The 20,169-nt window shown below is 43.6% G+C and overlaps 1 protein-coding gene across 2 annotated transcripts in view; it reads right to left on the reverse strand.

Moving 5' to 3' along the window:
* Positions 1–239: 239 nt before the first annotated feature.
* Positions 240–20,169, reverse strand: part of CSNK2A2 (casein kinase 2 alpha 2) — a 39,897-nt gene continuing 19,967 nt past the window's right edge. For both annotated transcript variants that reach the window (XM_027857871.1, XM_027857870.1), the window contains 8 exons: positions 15,291–15,350; positions 12,667–12,750; positions 12,000–12,110; positions 11,729–11,830; positions 9,873–9,973; positions 8,999–9,147; positions 7,206–7,299; positions 240–695 (listed from right to left, as the gene is read on the reverse strand). In XM_027857871.1, coding sequence (XP_027713672.1) covers positions 7,223–7,299; positions 8,999–9,147; positions 9,873–9,973; positions 11,729–11,830; positions 12,000–12,110; positions 12,667–12,750; positions 15,291–15,350 — 684 coding nt within the window. In that variant the 3' untranslated portion in view covers positions 240–695; positions 7,206–7,222. The remainder of the gene's footprint in view (positions 696–7,205; positions 7,300–8,998; positions 9,148–9,872; positions 9,974–11,728; positions 11,831–11,999; positions 12,111–12,666; positions 12,751–15,290; positions 15,351–20,169) is intronic.

Raw genomic sequence — 20,169 nt, forward strand, 5'->3', positions numbered from 1 at the left:
CAACACCTCTAACAACTGACACCTTTCTGAGGAGTCACTCTATACGAAACCGCTGTCACATTCTCTTCCTAGGTCTGTCCTTGTTCCATCCTGGCCAAGGACACGGCACGGCCCCATCTGCCGAGGCCACTATTTCAACACGACCATTTCGGGCATTCTCAGCTGCCCCTCTGGGTCTCAGCTCATAGTTCCTTCCATACTGAAAACTCTTCATACATTTCTTTTAAAACTTTTATTCAATAATATATAGTTTTTTAATTATAATATATAACTGTCCATCATGCCATATATTTCCCCCCATTTCCCCACTGTGGAGTTTGTGGCCAGCTAGTTAATACAGTTTGCTGGGGAAGAGGGGGGGACCACAGAACCAAAGGTCAACGGGTTGAGGTGGGGACATAGGAAGTGGGGGAATAACATTAACCAATAACCATTTTGCATACCCTTCACATTTTCCATGCTTTCTGGGTCAGAAGGAAGTCAACAGGAAGTCAAAGGCGGATGAACCTTTTACATTCATAAGTAAGGTTTGTTTTACAGACTGTTGGTTGCCATTCAGCTGGTGTGATTCCTGCTCTCGTAACCTGTCACGTAACGTGTCTGGCCGCTGCACGTGGTCTGTGTACGCACGTTTTTAAGACGTTTGATTTGGTTCTTGTTCTGCTTATGGAAGAGTGGGAGAAACAGCATCAGACCTGGGGAGAGACAGGAAGAGGGAAGAGATGAGGTTAATGAGGCTCGTCAAGCTTAGAGGGTGTGCCTCCACCGTCATCTGGGCTAGCTGGCTGACAGGATGCCCACTTTGTACTCAGCTCCAAGTGCCGGCGAAAGAGCCAACTGGTCATTTTCTTGAATGAGTGCAGGATTACTCTAGGTTTTCTGCTAGTCCTCTTTCCCCCTTCCCACCTTGCTTCTCAATAGCAAGCTCTGTGCCAGCATTCCCATCAATCGAATGGGGTCCAGTGACTCGATGCCGTACTACGGACTGACCGACGTGCTTCTCCGTACCTGTTAACCATGAGCTAGTCTTCCCCAGATTCTAGAGGCTATATTGGGGGTTCCACAACCCCTCTACCATCATGGGAAGCTTGGTAACATCCACAGCCAAACTCTGGAGCCCCTCTCTTTAAGACTAGGAATCCCCAGAGGAAGAAATGTCTAAGTCTCCTTTCAGCTGTGATAATGAAGTCTGACTATGGCTGCTTCCTATTCTACTTTGTCCGGGGGGGGGGGGGGGGGAGGGGGGGGGGGCTGGAGGACGGAATTTTGTTTTGAGGTCCAAGAAGTTATAAGAGATATGTTTCCCCTCCTCCCCACTTTGCACTCCATTGTAAAGTTGTAGGGACAGCAACATACCAAAAAGAAAATCTTGAAAGCTGTCTACATAACTCAACTAAAGCACTGGAGAAGGCCACCCTGGAAGTCGGTGTATACAGTAAATTCATTTTTGTAAAAACCTTATTTTTAGGATAAAAATGTTTCGTCTCTACTCAGGTATTGGCGAATCTACAAAAGCATGGGTGTGGAATCTGAGGAAAAACAATTAAGCCTCACTAATACTTCAGTATGTGGGAGGGTAGGGAGAATAACCCTAAACAGATCTTTGTCTTGGGATTTTTTCCTTATGAGGGCTGGATAGAATGTATGCAAGAAAGAGGATATGTAAGAAACTCAAGGAAGCTGAATTTTCAGGATTCCAAGTTTGAAAGGGAAAATCATCTTCTGAGAATTATGCATATGGTTCAACTTAAAAATGAAAAGCAAAAACTTACTGCCAACCAGAATTCTATAAAAGCAGCATTTTAGTCCATCTATGTCACCCAAAAGTGAGCAACAGAATAAGACACTCGAGTTGAAGAGTCGGGGCCTGCCTGAGTATTTCTTTCAAGTGATGCTGTCTATAGCAAAAGGGCAGCTCCTGACAGGATACCCCTCCAACTCTTTAAATCATGGGAATCAAATGCAAACACCATGTACACAATCTTAGAGTAAAACTCAAGGAATGGGAAATGCAAGAGTTAAGGTTCTCATAGCAACCAGCAGCCAAGTCTCCCCACATCAAAGATTTGGTTGTTAAATTTTTTATTTATGAAAACAGGCTTGATTGAACATGGCATTTTTCTCCCCTCTTCTCTAAGGGCAGAAGTAGCAGCACAGATCATACAAGTGATATGTGAACATCAGATCTTAAGGAGTCATTTGTCTTAACTAGTTCACAGCTTGGGCGTGATTTTTCAGTCAGTAGATGGTCGGCATCCTAGTTCTTGATGGCTTATCCGTGCTTTTCCGGGTGGGCTTCACAATTTGTCCCAAAGTCTTAAGCACCATTTTCAGCCAAGATGGCCAGCAGGAAAAAAAACTGCCAATTTGTTGGTACTGTAAAAGACCGCTTAAAAAAAAAATCCCTACTCAATTCATTTAGGGGTTAAGGGTCACATTTGTAGAGCACTTTATTATGGCCTGCTATTTCTTTCCCCAAGTGCATGCTTATATATTCCTACTGAGGTGTGGTTCCACTTTCCAGGATATGGGGGTTTTAATTTCTTTAAGAAAACCATATAGTTAATAACCACATTTAGTCTAGCAACTATTGGAGACTATACAGTGCTACATTTCCACACTTCTACTTCCTTTCTCCCACAGGTGGTTACTTTTTTTTTCAGTTTCTAATAATTTACCAAATTCACGGTGGAACCTCTCTCTGCAGCTCTGAGGTTAGGCTGTAACATTTTTAATGGTGAGTGGGGTTTGTTTCCAATGGCCTCTAGCCTTTTAAAGCTGTTAGCCATTTTTATGGGCAGGAGGGGTTGCATACTCACAAAAGGTATCCCAGGTTTCTGCCCCTAAACATACGTTTCATCAGACCTGGCAACAAGTCATATTAACTGGGATCATTTGGGTTTTCCTGATGAGTCTATTTTAAATCTCCCACCCCCAGGCCCCCAGAAGATGCCCATGTCATGCCCCTCCATGGCTTGGCACCAGCACCCCCAGGTTTCCACCCCACCCTCATTACCTGAATAAGCACACCTTTCAGACACCTGTGAGAGACCTCTTCAGTCTGTTTATGGGGTCAGTACCATCCTAGACTCTATTACTTCACTCACTTGGGTTCTAAAAGGATGACACTCTATCTTTGGTTCATACTTCCAGAAAGCTCATCCTGACACTTATCCCAAGCCTGCCTTCTTGAAGAGTATTTCCTGGCATCCCTCTCCTCCCCTTACAGCCTGTTTCTTCACTTGCTTGGTCTGTAGCACATAGAATTCTTTTAATTCACACTTCCCCCAACCCTCCTTTGCCCTGACACCACCATGCAGGACCTCTGCCTAAGGTCCCCATGTTTCCTTAGTTCCTCTCCAAACACAGCATTCCAGAATGGTCCAGGTCCAATGGCCCAGCTGCATATCAAGGCCACTTTTATGGCTCGAAAAGCACTCAATTTACATAGGTTAATTCATCTGATCCTCACAACAACCCTGTGAGGTAGGTGCCATTACCGCCATTTTACAGATGAGGAAACTGAAGGGGTAAAAGGGCTTATCCAGAGTCACACAGTTAGGAAGTGACTGAGGTAGGGTTCTCAAATTCAGATCTTCCTGACTCCTAGCCAATGCTCAGCAGTAAAATCACTCGAACCAAGCGTATTATTATTACCTTGCTCAAGACCCTTCCCCTTCCCAGGTCTCAACGTCCTCCTCCTCTGTAAAAGCAGGGGTCATTCTAGATGGTCTCTGACAACCCTTCCAGCTCTACAGCCAGGATCCTATTACTAGGCAAAACTCTTGCCCCGGGCCTCGAAGTATCTTCGGCACAGAACACTGTGGCTAGGACACTCAGCTGAAGGACCAGATGTTTCTGAAATGACTAACAGGGAGGAACAAAGGAAGAGGTTTGGACTGTCTTCTCAAACTGTGCTGCTTAATTCTCTTCCACTCTAATGACCAACCACCAGGGCAGGAACAAAGGTGAGGATGGGTCTATCTCAGGGCAAGGCCTCGAGGCCAAATGTGGCCCTCGAGGTCCTCAAGTGTGGCCCCTTGCCTGCATCCAGACTTCACAGAACAAATCCCCTTAATAAAAGGATTTGTTCTGTAAAACTTGGCTTCAGTCAAGGGGCTACACCTGAGGACCTAAAGGGCCACACGTGGCCTCGAGGCTGCAGGTTCCCCACCCCTGGCTCTAACTATTACTGTCAAATTCCAGGGCAGGACACCTTTCCGTGACTAAGGCTAATGGAGACCAGAGGAGAAATATCACAAAGTACTTCAGTAAGTCTTATGGTTACTTAGCAGCTCCAGAAACTTTTGAATAAAAATATTGCTTTGAAATCATGCTTGTTAATTGCTGATAAACCATCACCTATATTAAATCCCACCCAAATGGGCTTAGGAATTCGGGCAGTACCTGAGATAGCAGTGAAACACTAGCTTAACAGCAGCACTGCTCTGTTCTCTCCATGCTCCTCTGCCTTTCCTTAGGAAAGTTTAGATATAGCTCATTACCAAAGGCACTTTGCTTCTGTTCCTATTTATTAGAAAGAATTTCAAATTAAAATGACTGGGAGGTGATCTAGTCCAAGAATCACCACTGGTTTTTTCTAAGATAAGGCAATCAATTACAATACATACAGAGTAATAAATATCCTCTGGGGCATCTATGATTCATCTTACCCCACATGAAATTTAGTGCTTCAGCAGCTAAGGGGAATTAGCTACTCCAGACAAAAACTGTTTTGAGGCAGAGGTATGTAAATATCCAGATTATATTGACTCTGCTGCAAAACAACCACACTGTAAAAGAAAGAAGTCGAGACATGCAGATGGTGCCTGCTGGGAAACTGCTTCAACAAGAAGGTAAAGGTGGACAACTAATAAGGTTTCTCTATGCTCTTTTGAATGAGGATCTAGTCCTGTGTCAAAGCAGAGGTTAAAAATGCCATGGACAGGCCAATGAAGTGGGACTGCAGATACTCAGGAATGAGTCAAGGCAAGGGAAGCACAGGGAGATCAATCAGGTGACTTTTCTTATGAATATGCTTCTGTTGCTTTGGGGAGGAAATAGGGAAAAGGAAAGAAATGTGCCAGTACTGCTTCAGGACTTGCCTAGGACCCCTCCACCCCCATCCTAGGGGCGAGTTCTGCAGGGTCCCAGAGGACGCGATGTCTGGGGCAACGGGGAGGAGCAGAAAAAGAAAGAAATAACAACCCATTTCCCTTAGAGCAGCCCTTCCTGGCTATGGCTCTGGCTCTGGAACTGCCCTCTAGGAAAGGCATACGGGCAGACAACCGGAAACCGTTTTGTCGTCTGACATATGGAGAGATGATATACTTCTTTAATTTTTATTTTCAGGTAGAGTGTGACATATAGGTCAATATGCAGGAGAGGCAATGTAGGCCTGAGAGTGGTGGTATGAGAACCTTATCCTTTTGCATTTCCTGGCTCTGGAATTTGTTTCCTCATCTGCAAATTCAACTTAAAATGGAGTTTGTGTTTAGGTTTTTTGTTTTTGTTTTTTGCATTTTAAATTCCCACAAACCAGAAGACAAAATAGAATTTACATTTATACATAGGACCTGCTACCAATACCAATATGACTTTATTGGAATATGGAATGTAAACAGATGTTTCAAACAAACAATCTAACCTTATATAAAAAAGTATGGCATTATTAAATAGTTAATAAAGAAATCCTACAGGGTGGTAGACACCTCTAGTTCTAGCCCAAATATGTAAAGTCTCCACTGTTGCCAGATAGTTATTCCAGCAGAGACCTCCAAGAGGCAGCTGCGATTGACAGGCCCAACCCATGTTGAACAGTGCTGGTGAGAAGTTTCAAGGGCAGGCCCATAAAATAAATCACAGCCCTATAGCTCAAAAATCTAGCTTACTCTGCTAACACACATGGATTAGCATCCTGGATTCAAATCTGTTCACACCTGCTCCAATGGTGCCACTCCTTTCCTTAACTGAAGTCCTATGTCCCCATCCCCATGCCCCACCCCAATCTCTTCCTCAGTAACCGAGGTTATTTCAGAGCCTTTCCAACACTACTCCAGATTCTTGACACATGAATGATATTTATCTCATCCAAGTAGAATACTGTAGGTTTACACATCTAATACGTCAGAACTTGAAAGAATACATTCCTCTGATTTCCATGAGAAGTCATTTCTTTCACAGGGGGAAAGGAGGAAAAGATGAAGAAAGATTCCCTACTGATACTCTGCCCAAAGTCTTTTCTGAATGAACTAAGGTGGCACACTCTTCTCTTTCCTTTTATAAACCAGAGGGTGGCCACCAGTTTTAACCCAGCTACCCCAATTAAGAGGCACTGACTTTCTTTGCTCCATAGTGCTGGCTGTAAACAATAAGCAATATGTACATGGAGAGTCTGGGGCAAGGAAATCCTGTGAGATTCTGCCATCACTGACACAGAAAAGGCTAGGCCAGGAAAAAAAACCCACCGTCTTACAAGCATACAAACCAGCACTGGCTGCAGCGAGCTTTGGGGCACACACGCTTACACACATAACTTCTTTACAAGAACAATTGCCCTGGGCAGTGACATCAAGAGACTGAAAGTGATGACAGATGACACCCAAGAGGATTGTTTTACAGCAAAGATCTCAGTCATTTGCAAATTCTTGGAGACTTAAAGGAAAACTGCAGTGATGAGGGACAGTCCCTAGAGAGCTCAGGCCATTAAGAAAATGTGTAAAACATGAATTTGTAAAAGAGCTTAAAAAAAAAAAGGAAACAAAGAAATACTGTCACTTTTCCTATCTCCTTTGGGTCAGCAGCAGCTGACATTCTGCTCAAACCTGAGCCTGCATCTCGACAAAGGAAACCAGAACCACAATGGAATAGATAGGAAGTCAGACAGTCAGAGTTTGTTGGCCGGGCTGGTCAACTGAACAGTGGTTTCCTGTTAAATGAAAATTACACCACAACAACTCTGAGTTTCTCATCTCCCATTCATTCCAAAGGAAAGAGGCCTTTCCCTAGATCTTAAAGTATGCCAGACTATTGGCTATTCCCTTTTTACCGGGAATTCTCTTTTTTTGATAAACTAAAAAAAAAAAATTCTTAACTCTTCTTCGCATTTAGAAGCAATGATCAGAATTTCTCATATCACACTGTAGTTTTCCTTCAATTTTTTTTTTGGTTGGATGTTTTATTGGTTATCATCAATCTTGAATTACCCGTCGTTTTCCAGTCTTCATCGTGCTGCTGTGAGACCACTGGAGAGCACAGAATTTTCTGAGCTTGGCTGGGACTGCTCCTTCACCACAGGGTCTACAAAAGAGTAAGACTAATGTCAGCCAGGAAGGAAACATGAAATAGGTGGACAGGGCCTCTTAGGTCACTTTCCCATTTCAAATACTAAGAGATCCAGAAAGATGGAAAAAACTAGGGTCAACAAGCAAAAAGTTACGAATGTGGTGGTGAAGAATAAATACTACTCAAAAGAAAAAAGAAAATTTCACAAAACAGGTTGCTAAAATTACTCCTACAATCAATTAAAAAAATTCAATTTTATTTTCAGGTACACATTATTCTCTCTCCTACCTCCCCCACCCTCTCATCCCCTGACACATGTAGTTAGGCAAAACAAATCCCTGCACTGGCCATGTCCAGTCTGCACTGAGTCCTTCAGATCTTTCTCAGGAGGTGGACATCCCACTTCACCACAAGGCCTCTAGAATTGTGGCTGGTCATTGTACTGATCGGAGTTCCTGAGTCTTTCAACATTTTTGTCTTTACAATACTGTTACTGTATAAGTTATTCTCCTGATTCTGTTCACTTTGTTCTGCATTGATTCATAAAAGTCTTTTCAGGTTTTTCTGAAACCACCCCCTTCACCATTTCCTACAGCACCTCACCATTCCATCGCATTCATATGATCTAAATTGTTCAGTCATTCCTGCAATCAGTTTTTGATCTGATGCTAATATTTCCCAGAGCTGCTGAGACCTCTGACTATAAACTCCTACAAAAAGGTGAAGGAAACCCTGGCTCCTCTTCTAAGGCTAAGATCTCACGACTGACAATTTGCTGTTAATACTGTTTACTAGCCAGTAATAATCGCTGACCTATAGATGTGACTTTAAGCTGTGCAAAGTGTTTTAAATGTACTTTCTCCTTTGATCTTCACAGAAGTACTAGGAGCTGGGTACTACAGGCTTGATGCCTGTGTGAAAAAAAAAGGAAAGGAAGATCAGAGATGTTAAGCTATTTGCCCACATCAAGAAAGCAATGCCAGAGGCAGGAGCCCCCCAGCCTAGGTCATGCCCCTACTACACAATGCTCAGACAGCCTATGGCACAAAGGCCAAGCAGAAGACTGACAACTCAAAGTGGCCGGCAGCTTCAATCTCAATTTACAGAGTGAACATAGACACAGTTAGCTTCCCTAGGCCCTGAGCTCTTCACCTACCATCAAGCAGCAATCTTAATCACAGAAAGGATAGTTAAGATTATTTAGCACATCTCAAAAGTTCAAATGACTGTAAAAATTCTCAACAGTGAAGCCTCCATCTAAACTGCACATGCCTGAATATTAAAGGCACAGTAAGAATTTAGGCCAGTAAGAATTTTATTTGCTTTCTTTTCTGCAAACACTTTTAATTTCCTTCTTTCATAAGTGATTTATCCCACTCTGAAATACACACTGTCTTTATCTCTTTTATGTGAATATTTTTATATACTTTTTGTTAAGCCCTGATCCCATGTCTTTGGGCCAACATTAACTGCTTTCCATAGCTTTTAAGTTAACAGCACACAGGCATCTAATTCTAGCCAAACGACATTATCCAGTTCTGCAAACAGCCCCCTTTCTTCAAGGGGAAGCAGGCACCTTACAGACCTCATTAGTGTGAGACAGATGGGACGGGCTGATGATGGTTTTCAAGGACAGTCTAACCAAAGCTTCCACAATTCGTCAATCAATTGATCTCTATCTCTACACAGACTACAGACTGATCTCTGCACTTACAGAAATAAGGGTGTTCCATGGCCTCTTTGGCGGTCAGCCTTTGTTGATGGTCATAGCGCAGAAGCTTGTCCAGAAGGTCCAAGGCCTCGGGACTGACGAGATGTCTATTCTCACTATGGATGAAGTTTTCCCAGCGTTTTCGAGAGTGTCTGAAGGATGAATGAAGCCTTAATGTCTGAACCTAAACAACTCTCAACTAGGGCTATGACTATATTAAAATAACGGCCTCTTTCATTAATTAAACCTTCCAAATTTGATTCAGAGCTTTTCTTCTATACTCAAAACCATTTTTTCCTAAGTCTTCATTCAGTTTTGTGACAGAGCAATATAAGTAAATCCACCCTGATTATGACTTTTAGATGTTCCCTGGCATCTCAGGGGTTCCTTCATAGAAGCGCTATGCAACACCTGGAAACTTAGTGAAGCTTTAAAATTAGATCATTTTCTAAACCATCACGTTGTATTAAATCTACTACACAAAGTGTGAGTGACTTTACAATCACTCTTTAATATTCAGCAAAGCTTTATTCCTGAAAAAAGCCTGTCCTTCCCCTCATTTTTCTCTTTTCTACAGTTTCTTTGTTTAATTCTACAGGGTTTGCTCAGAATTATTAACAATGACTAATCATTTTTCCCATATGAATCTGCTTTTGAATTAACAAAGGCATTCATATTGTATGGAGAAACAGTTCTGATTTCCAGACAGAAGTAAATGACATTTGCATGTTTTACCATGAGAAACTAAAATTTTCAGTTTTAATTTCAATATAACTGTAAAACCGAAAGAAGCAGTTTTAAAGATGCATTTTCAAGGACTGTGTCATCTCCCTCTGAAATAAGATGAACTACAAAGCCCTCCCACTCTCTTACTTACTGCCCCAGGATATCGTTGAAATGTGGGTCCAGGTCTATGTGGTACTTCTTCAGATATCCATATAACTCATCTGTACCAAGGACTTTGGCAATTCGGACAAGCTGAAACACAACACAGATTTAACAAAACCACCATACAGCAAATTCCCTGCCAGCTTTCAAGAAGTTGTATTAGGAGAACTGCCACAAGGATTGATATGTCTCTGCCAAATTAAATCAATATCATCAACTACACTGAGAATGAATTTGGTATCCAAGCTTCCCAGCGTGCTACCCATTATTATTCATTTTAACTGAGTAAACATTACACACCATGAGGTGACGAGAGCCTACGCGAGAGTTGGGGAGATGCCGCAGAGGTGAATCAACAGGCCCTGACAACAGCTTGATTGTGGGGGGTGAGAGAGAGCGAGGAGTCCAGGATGACTCCGGGGTTGTGAGCCTGGGGGAGTGGGAAGATGGTGCTGCCCTCAACAGTAATAGGGAAGGTAGGAGAAAGGGGAGGAACTGGAGGAAATATAGTGAGTTCTGTTCTGGAAATACTGAGTCTGGGATGTAGACATCCCATGTGAGGTGTCTGGAAGGCAACTGAAGATGCAAGATTGGAGATCAGCAGAGAGACTGGGGCAGGAAAGGTAGATCTGAGAATCATCAGCATAGAGATGGTCATTAAATCTATGGGAGCTGATGAGATCCCCAAGGGAAACGTATAGAGGAAGAAGAGAAGAGGGCCCAGAACGGAGCCCTGAGGGACACCTACGGTTAGAGGGTATGATCTGGATGAGGATCCAGCAAAGGAGACTGAGCAAAGGCTGTGAGGTACGAGAAAAATCGGGAGACAGTACTGTCCTGAAAACCGAGAGAGAAGAGAGTATCAAGGAGGACAGGGTGATCAACAGCGTCAAAAGCGGCAGAGAGGTCAGGGAAAATGAGGATACAGAAAAGACCACTGGATTTGGCAACTCAGAGATCCAGGGTAACTCTGGAGAGCAGTGGAATGATGAGGTCAGAAGCCAGATTGTAAGGGCTTAAGAAGAGAATGTGGAGAAAGGACTACCACAGTCTACCATTGTAGCCTATGAATAACTGTGAGCTGTTACTGAAACGAGACTGGAAAAGTAAGCTGGAGGCTGATTGCAAAGGGCCTTCCTCCTAAAGTCAGATGCTTCTTCATGCTTTCTCTGGCAGAGTGGGGAGCCTTTGTAAACATTCTGAGAAGTGACAGGACACTTATCAATGATGGCATTAATGCCATATCACATTTACACAATGAGTCCCAGCTCTCAGAGATCTGACCCTCCCACGCCTGACAGTTCTGCAGCAGGGGTGCCAAAACTGCAATATGGCCTGCTCAAAGTCCTTGGGCTTCCCAGCAGCACAGAGTCAGGGGCCAGACCTGCAGCCTCTGCCACACTCCCTCTCTAATTCAGGGAGCAGGGGGGTGGAGAGGCCCCTGACTCTTCCAGGGACGCAGACAACACGATTCAGTGACCAGTGGACAGAATGCTGGGCTCTCTACCACTAAGCCCAAGGAACTACCCTAGCCATCCCCCCACCCCACTGTGACGGCACAGGCAGCTGGGGGGGAATCAGAGACTTCTCAAAGGCCAGGTTTAATCTGGCCCTGCTCTTCTTGAGCTGGGACCAAGAGCAATTCAGGTAATGTCTCAGAACCACAGGTTTCCCCTCTGGGGCCATCTGAGCTGAGGACTGCAGAGTATAACAGAGGGGGCCAGCCTGTGGTGCCCGTGAGACACACTAGCTGGGGGATGAGCACGTCCCTCAGTCTCCTCCCCCCAGGAGCCAGGCAGCTCTCCAAGACTGGCAGAGCACAGAGGTCTGACGGCGCCTCCTCACCTGGTCGTAGTTGTCTTGGCCATGGAAGAAGGGCTCCTTTCGGAAGATCATGCTGGCCAGCATACAGCCTAAGCTCCACATGTCCAGACTGTAGTCATACATCTGAGGAGACCAGGAAGGCCACAGTGAGGCAGGCTGGCAGGAGCCCAATCCCCCAGCCCAGCTCTCCCAGCCTTCACTGGGACGGCCCACTTGGAAAAAAAACTTTAGAAACAAAGGCTATCGCTAACCCTTCCCAAATGAGCCCAAACAAACAACTGGGTGGTTTTACCTGGTAGTCCACAAGGAGCTCTGGCCCTTTGAAGTACCTAGAGGCCACACGCACATTATACTCCTGAGCAGGATGGTAAAATTCTGCCAGCCCCCAGTCTATCAGTCGAAGCTAAAGACAATACAAAAACAGAAATGCATCAAGAATGTTTTTAGATTTCTGCCCTTTAAGACAATGGCCCAACATATTGGAATAGGCCACATTTTCTAACCATTTTAAATTTCTTTATAGTGTTCTACTTAAAACGATATTAACTTTTATCAGTTAGATGGTCATACTTCCAGTGCAAAGGTCTTGAGATCTGCTCTTTCCAGGTTTTTTAAAGTTTGCGAGCTTCTCATCTCCTGAGATTGTCCACAGGCGAATACTGGACAACCAATTCACTTCCTGTTGACATCCCCATCCCACAGATGGCTAGGATGATGACCAGAGTTTAGAAAAGCCTAACAAGAACTCTGACTTGGCCCGAAGGCCTTGGGGACCCGACACAAACCCATGGCTGTGACCGACAACAGGCTGAGGAATTCCAATCTGGGCTGAAGCCTGCACCCTCCTGGGGTCTGAAGCAGTGACTTGGAAACCAGCGTTTGGAGGGGAGGAAAGAACAGCAACATGGCACACAGCCAGCACCAGAGTTTCAGTCTGCTTTCAAGCATGAATGTGTTACCTTTTTCTGTTGGTGATCTATCATAACGTTGTGAGGTTTGACATCTCTGTGCATGATTCCCATGCTGTGACAGTAATCCAGGGCCTAGTCAACAGAGAACACAGACAGAGGAGAGACGATGACGTACGGGACCCTCATGATCTGGCCCCGGCCTCTCCACCTCACCCTTGGACACCCCGGCCTAAGTAAAGGGAACCCAGGGCAGAGGACCATAACAAATGATGATCAGCTGAGAACAAAGATGTCCTCTCACGTAAGATGAAGTAGAAAATATTAACTTACACTACTCAGAAGCCACATTCTTGTTAGGTGAGAGCGAAACTTGCCCTCCTCGAAGGGCAAGGAGGAGAGGAAAAGCAACTCTAACCTCATGGAGAATTTTTAGGACTGAATGATGTTCCCCAAACATCGACAGAGTCAAAGAAACCAGAGACCAGGTTCAGAGACTTGCCCAAGGTCACTGAGGCACTGAGCAGTCAAGCACTCATCTCTAGTCTCAAAGGACAATTCAAAATGCCAAACTGTCAGAAGCTGAGGAAAGTTATCAGGGAAGAAAGCAAAGCGGGGTGGCTTCCCCTGCTTGCACTGAGATCCCTTTTGCAACAGTCATACTCAGCCCCGTTCCACAAAGCTTTCTACCTACTCAGTTCCCCATACATTGTTTTTAAGCAAGAATCCATTTGTTTAGCTGAGTTACTCTTTTGTAAACAGTGATCCGTCCCTAGTTACAGTTCAAATAGCCAGTCACGTGTGCAAGGTCATGAGAATGGGAAGTAATGGCAGCCAAAGCATCTTTCTTAGCTATGCCTTTAGGTGTCCCATGTAGGATTGCAGCCCAACATTCTGAGAATTATTACTGGCTTCCTATGACCACCCCTGGAGGAGAAAGGGCTCAAGACATTTTAAGTCTATTGCCCTATAAAGGGAAAAGTGCTCCTGTAGAAATTGTGTTCTGAGGAGATGGTGAAAAATAGAAAAACCTTAAAATTAAGGTCCCTTTAACCTATTGAAAAGAGACACCAAACATGGACATAACAGAGACTATGGACATAGAAGCACTTGAGTTTTTGACAGTGCCCAGATAACTGTGTTGATGAAAAGTATTCTGAGCTCTCTCAGCCGGAGCCGTCTTGTTTCTCATCTGCAGAAACCCTGCCTCCCGCTCCCCACCGTGGGCAGAGCACCCTGGGCTCAGCGAGACAGTGGGGACAGAGGGCACTGCAGTACAGGTGCAGAAACCTCTAGGAGCTCCAGGCTATCACTGTGAAGACCACGCTGCCTAGAACGAAGTCCTCTGAAGAGATGACACTTTGCACTGGAGAAGTGTTACTTCAGTGAGATTCTAATGTTTTGCTCAAAATACCTTATGAAATCGAGACTCCTATGGAAAGGATTCTGGATTTCAATCAGGAGCTCATACCAGAACATGAAACCAACTCTCAATGAAATACTAAGCAATCATTGTTTCAGGTTTTCCTCATCTGCATAACCGAGCAGCCTTCCTTATTCCCACTCTTCACCCCATGACTTTCCTCACTGAGATGCTGTACAGATGGACATTATGTTTTATTACTTATGTTAACATGGGCTGGTTTTGTTATTAGCCAGCGTTTGCCAAAAAAAAAGGGGGGGATTAGGAACAAGTAGGGCTGGGATTTAAGAACTGCTTTGCAAAAGTAACAAATGAATTAACAAAATAAACGTATCAGTACTTAATGCCTTTAAATCAATAACTTCACTACAGTCCTCTGTCCCAGTTACTGACCACTAAGAGTGCAAACATGGGTCTGCTGTGCCATATACCTCATCGGCAGGAGAGACTGCTCAAGGAGACGCCCCCCAAAAAGGTTAGGCATGGGACAAAAATACTAAGGCAAGAAGGGAGTTTTCATAATCACTGCTTTGGGTCTGCTCATCAACTTGGGAAAGTCTCAAGTAAACATTACATTCATTTCAGAGCTATAGCTCCTTATAATCCTTTTCCTTATAAAGTACAACATTCAACTCTGGGATCTTGTTTTAGAAATTATTGACACAACATTAACATTACCTGATAATTTTCTTCCACAGTGACAATAACCCACTGACCCATAAGTACTTTATTCCAAAATTTTTCTGGAATTCCCAATTTTTGCCTATTTGTTTGGTGCTAAGGAACCATTTAATTCCTTTGTAAACTACAGAAATATCACAAAGGTTCACGATGCCTGTGGTTCTGAATGTGCTTCCTCAGTCCTTTCTGACTATACATCAGGATCAAACCAGCTGCAGGTTAGGGCAGAGCTAGGGCCACAGGTCTCATCCTAAAGAGGAACTAACTGGGAAAAAAAATTTAAAAATCATGAAAAGTAACAGAAAGCAGGAGGTTCCAATCTCTAGTAAAATTTTTATAATGCCATCTGACCAATTTTCCTTGTAAAGAAAACACAGGTAAAAAAACAAAGCAACAGCTGAAACCATAATTTCAAGAGATTTTCTAAAAACTTATCTGAAAATGTATTCAACTGGGATGTAAGAAATGTTATGAGAAATTCAGGTTCATTTGCTCATTCTTCTCTTTCAATGTATCAATTTCCCCAAAAAATCTGTTTACAAATTCCTGACTGCTTATGAATGTCACTTACCTTAAGCAGTTCATACATATAAAACCGGATATCAAAGTCTGTAAGGATCTGGTATAGTTGCTGAAATAAATTATGGCAAAAAAGAGTCAGTTCAATCATGATGCCCTTTCGCATTCCCCCCAGTGTCTGTTACTTTCTATATCACACCTCTTCAGTGACAAAGTCCGTACAGGATTTACCACCAGGATCCAGAGAGCTTCCAGGGAAAGTTCGGAAACCAATGGCAAAAAACTAATGTATTTCACACTTTTTGAGAAGAGGGAGAGAATTAAAAGTTCAGTTGAGAAAAAAAAAAAAAAGCTACCAGAGGTCATATAGGACCCTGCCTTTCTCTTTCCCACCATCTTTCCTTGCAGAATACAGTGGTAACTTGGGCCCCCCAAAGCAACAGCTCAAACCACAACTTCAAGAGATTTTCTGAAAACCTGTTTAAAATATATCCAGCTGGCCTGTAAGAAATGCTGTACAAAGTTCAGGTTCACCCAGTCTTCAATGTATCAGTTCCCTCAGAAAGACTGTTTAAAAGTTCCTGATCGCTTATGAATGCAGTCTTTCCACAAACACAATGACCATAAGCTGCCCCACAATACAGTATTAAAAACTACACCTGCCACCTAATTCCCCCAGCTACCAAACTAGCCTTAGATGGTACCACAGTTCATTTAAGAACATTCACAACGAGGGGCAGCTAGGTGGCACAGAAGATAGAGCTCTGGCCTTGGACTCAGGAGGACCTGAGTTCAAACCTGGCCTCAGACACTTGATACTTACTACCTGTATGACCCTGGGCAAGTCACTTGGCCCCAACTGCCTCTTCAAAAAGCAAAAAATTAAAAAAAAAAAAAAAGAAGAAGAAGAAGAACATTCACAATGAGTTGCTAAGTTGATGCTCGAGTCTTGAAGACACATCACTGGCTTACTTGGAACTCTGTTAACTAGCTGGTGAAACTGTTTGAAGAAAAGACACAAACTGCAAAGCTGGGGCTGCTTTATGGACCAAGTCACTTAGCCCCAACTGCCTCTTCAAAAAGCAAAAAATTAAAAAAAAGAAGAAGAAGAATATTCACAATGGGTTGCTAAGTTAATACTCGAGTCTTGAGGACACATCACTGGCTTACTTGGAACTCTTGTTAACTAGCTGGTGAAACTGTCTGAAGAAAAGACACAAACTGCAAAGCTGGGGCTGCTTTATGGACTATGAGGCTGGCACTGTAAAGCTGGCAAGGGCCAAGTAAGGCACTTTCCCAAAATTCCTCTTCCCTCCTCCCCAAATCATTCTCTAGAGGAAAAAGGATGCTGAAGTGGCCATAGTTAAGAAGTGAAGGTGAATAAAGCATTTCCAGCAGAAAATGGGTTCAAAGAGGAGCCTTCAGAAAAGATTAAGTAATCACAGGCTAACATAGCATAAAAATGGAAACTTGTATTATTGATGGTCTACCAGACACACCTCTGCCTACAATAGAATCTAGGTTCCCAATGGGAATTTTAGTCACTTAAATGTTGTGAGAGATCAGAGAGGCATTTAAAGTCTCACTCCATTCTAGTCATCACATAACCCAGCCAGAAACACCACTGATATTTCTGCTACCCTGTTACTTATAAAGGGACAATCTCTGAAGGATCAGAGGGGCAGAAAGGGACACATTTTTAGACACAGCTAATGTTGTTTTGCTTCCCTTGATTACACTTAAGCTGCCAGAGGGGTGAGTCTGATTGAAGGGAAGCCTAGTCTGTGCATAACCCAAGTACAAAAGAACACCAGTACTTCATTCAACAATCCAAAGAAAACAAGTCCAGAAGGGGACATGAGGCAATTTTGTTCAATTTAATCTATATTTTTAAAAATGACCTAAGTTCAGTTTCTTATAAATCCTCTTTTTTGCTTTGTAAATTAAAATGTGTTAATGATTAAGTTCATAATAAAGACAAATTTTAAAAAACTGAACTATTTCCTATGTTCTAACTCGCTCAGCCTTAGCATTTTACTTCTCATCCCACAACGTTATCAGCACCTCCACCAACCTTATCCTGCTCCACTCTCCACACAGAAGAAGGCTACGGATTTTAAGAGGTCATTCCAATTATACTAGCAACTATTTTCTCCAAGAATAAAATCTCTATCAAGCTTTAAGATGAGCATTTCTAAATGTCTCCTTTTAAAATAAGGATAGGTTTGGGGCAGGTAGGTGGCGCAGTGGATAATGCACTAGCCCTGCAGTTAGGAGGATCTAAGTTCAAATGCGGCCTCAGTCATATAACACTCACTAGCTGTGTGACTCTGGGCAAGTCACTTAACCCCAATTGCCTGGCTCCCCCCAAAAACAAACAAACAAAAAAACTCCCCAAAACTCAGAAAATAAAAAAAGGATAGGTTTATTTGAAGCTCAGTGAAATAATTTGAAGAACAGTTGCTAACTCCAGACATGTTGGTTTCAACCGAAGGGAACTGAAATTCACTTAAAGTGGAGGTGAGTGACTGAGGAACCTCTTCAGCACTGTAGTTGCGCCTCAACACGGTAGCCAGTATTTATTCCTAACTTGGTACCATACAATGGGATCCCAAGTCATCTCCACCACGGATCTGGGACAAATGCCCTCAGCTTGTCCATGCTAAATGGTGTTAATCTCATTAAACACAAGGCAACACCAAATTTTTTATCCTCCATACAGTATCACTTCTCTAGCACCTCCTATGTGCCAGGCGCTGTACGGAGCTGTGTGTTACCACCTCACTTATCTTCAAAACTCTTTGAGGCAGGTGCTATTTTTAACCTCATTTTACAGTTTAGGAAACTGAGGCAGGGAGAGGTTGGGGTGAGGTGATGCCATACCTAGAAAGTTTTTGAGGCCAGATTTGAACTCAGGTTTTTCCGACTCTAGGTGCAGGCTCTATCCACTGTGCCACCAACTGTGGAAAGCATGTTCTTAAGAGTCAGAAATTCCTTAGCATTCCAAGCTCTCAAGTTCCCTAACTAAGAAACTAAGTTCCCACCCCACTTTGTCTTACTTGAGTCCTACATACTCCAGTCATGTGACATCAGCCCCTTGTGATCCCTTACTCGTGTGTGGTATTCGTCCTGTTTAGCTCGCCCTTCCTTCCCCATCCCACACACCCATTCACCAAGGCCAATCTCCAGTCTCCATTTCCCAGACACCTGCAGCCAGACAGATGTCCTCTCCTTTCACTTCGCCTTCTAAAGTACTCGATGCCTTGCATTACTGATCTGGCACTGATGCTATTCTGACTTTTTCATGTGTATTATGTCAGAGCAGGGAATGGCCTGAGTGCCCCATCACTCTTCCTTGTGTCCCCATGGCCTGCAGCACGGCGCCTTGTACATCTCAGTAGGTTTTCATGACGCTGCTCTTCCTGGTTCTCTTCCAACCTATCTGGCCAATCCTTCTCGGCTGCTCTGGTGGATATGCTGGGCCCTCTAATTTTCTCCCTCTGTACTTGGTGATCTCATCGGCTCCCATGGATTCACTTACCATCTCTACACAGAATGATTCAGATCTATTCATCTAGCCCTAACCTCCAGTCTTGCGACACCAACTGCCCACTGGTTATTTTGAATCATTATGTCCAAAAATGAAGATACTCTCTTTTCCCTCAACCTTTCCCTCTTCCTAACTTTCCTATTACTGTCAAGAGCACCCAGCCCCCAGGATCACAACCTAGGTGTCATCTGCAACTGCTCACTCTCTCCCTATTTGTATTCAATCTGCTGCCAAGACCTCTTGAAGTCCATCTCCACCGCCACTGCCCCTTGCCCCATACCCCTCTACCACCCCCCTGGTGCGGGCCTTCCTCACCTCATTCCTGGACTATTGCAATGGCCTGCCAGTGGGTCTGCCTGTCACATCCAATTCCTCCTCCACTCAGCTGCCAAAAGTGACCTTCCTGAAGCCCAGGTATGACTGTTACCCACCTATTCAATAGCTTTATCAATAGATAATCAATAGATTATCTCCAGGATCAACTGTAAAATCTTCTGGCTTTGAAAGCCCTTCATCAGCTGTCCTGCTCCCACCTTTCCAGTCTTCTTACAGTTTAACCCCCTCCGTGCACTCTGTGATACAGTGACATCGGCTTCCTTGCTGTTCTTTATACAAGATGCTCCCAACTCCATGAATTTTCACTCGCTGCTTTCCATGCCTGGAACTCTCTCCTTCTTCATCTCCACCTCACGTCTTTCCTGACAGCCCCGTTAAAAATCCATCTTTTCCAAGAAGCCTTTCCCAGTTTCCCGAGTCTCTCTGTTTATCATCTCCAACTTATCCTGTCTATACTGCATTAGTACATAAACATTTGCATGTTGTCATCCTCATTAGAATGTAAGCTGCCTGAGAGCAGAGATTACCAACTTTGGCCTTTCTTTGTATCCCCATTGCTTAACACAGTGCCTGACAAAGTATAAGCTTAATGTGTACTGATGACAGTTGATGCTCACTGTTCAGTGGGGCAACAGAAATAATAGCATTCTTATGATTAAGGAAATGGCTCTTTTAGCTCTAAGAAATTCAAATCTAGAACAAATTTTTTTTTGAGGCAATTGGGGTTAAGTGACTTGCCCAGGGTCACACAGCTAGTAAGTGTCAAGCGTTTGGTCTGAGGCCGGATTTGAACTCTGGTCGTCCTGACTTCAGGGCTGGTGTGCCCCTAGAACAACTTTTCATTTGAAATTATAAAACATACTCATTTTAAGAGATAACTGAAGATGTGAATAAAGGTAAAAATACCTACTGTGCTTACTATGATATAACTGAGTAAATATATCTAGGATAGACACAGCAGGTGTACAAATGGGCCCAAAATTGAAAAGAAGGACAGTGGGTTGTATTGCTTTTGGGGAAACTGCACTAGCTGAGCCTTGAAATA

Source organism: Vombatus ursinus, unplaced genomic scaffold (assembly GCF_900497805.2).
Source record: "Vombatus ursinus unplaced genomic scaffold, bare-nosed wombat genome assembly UNPS02012515.1, whole genome shotgun sequence".
In the NCBI taxonomy this organism is placed as follows: Eukaryota; Metazoa; Chordata; class Mammalia; order Diprotodontia; family Vombatidae; genus Vombatus; species Vombatus ursinus.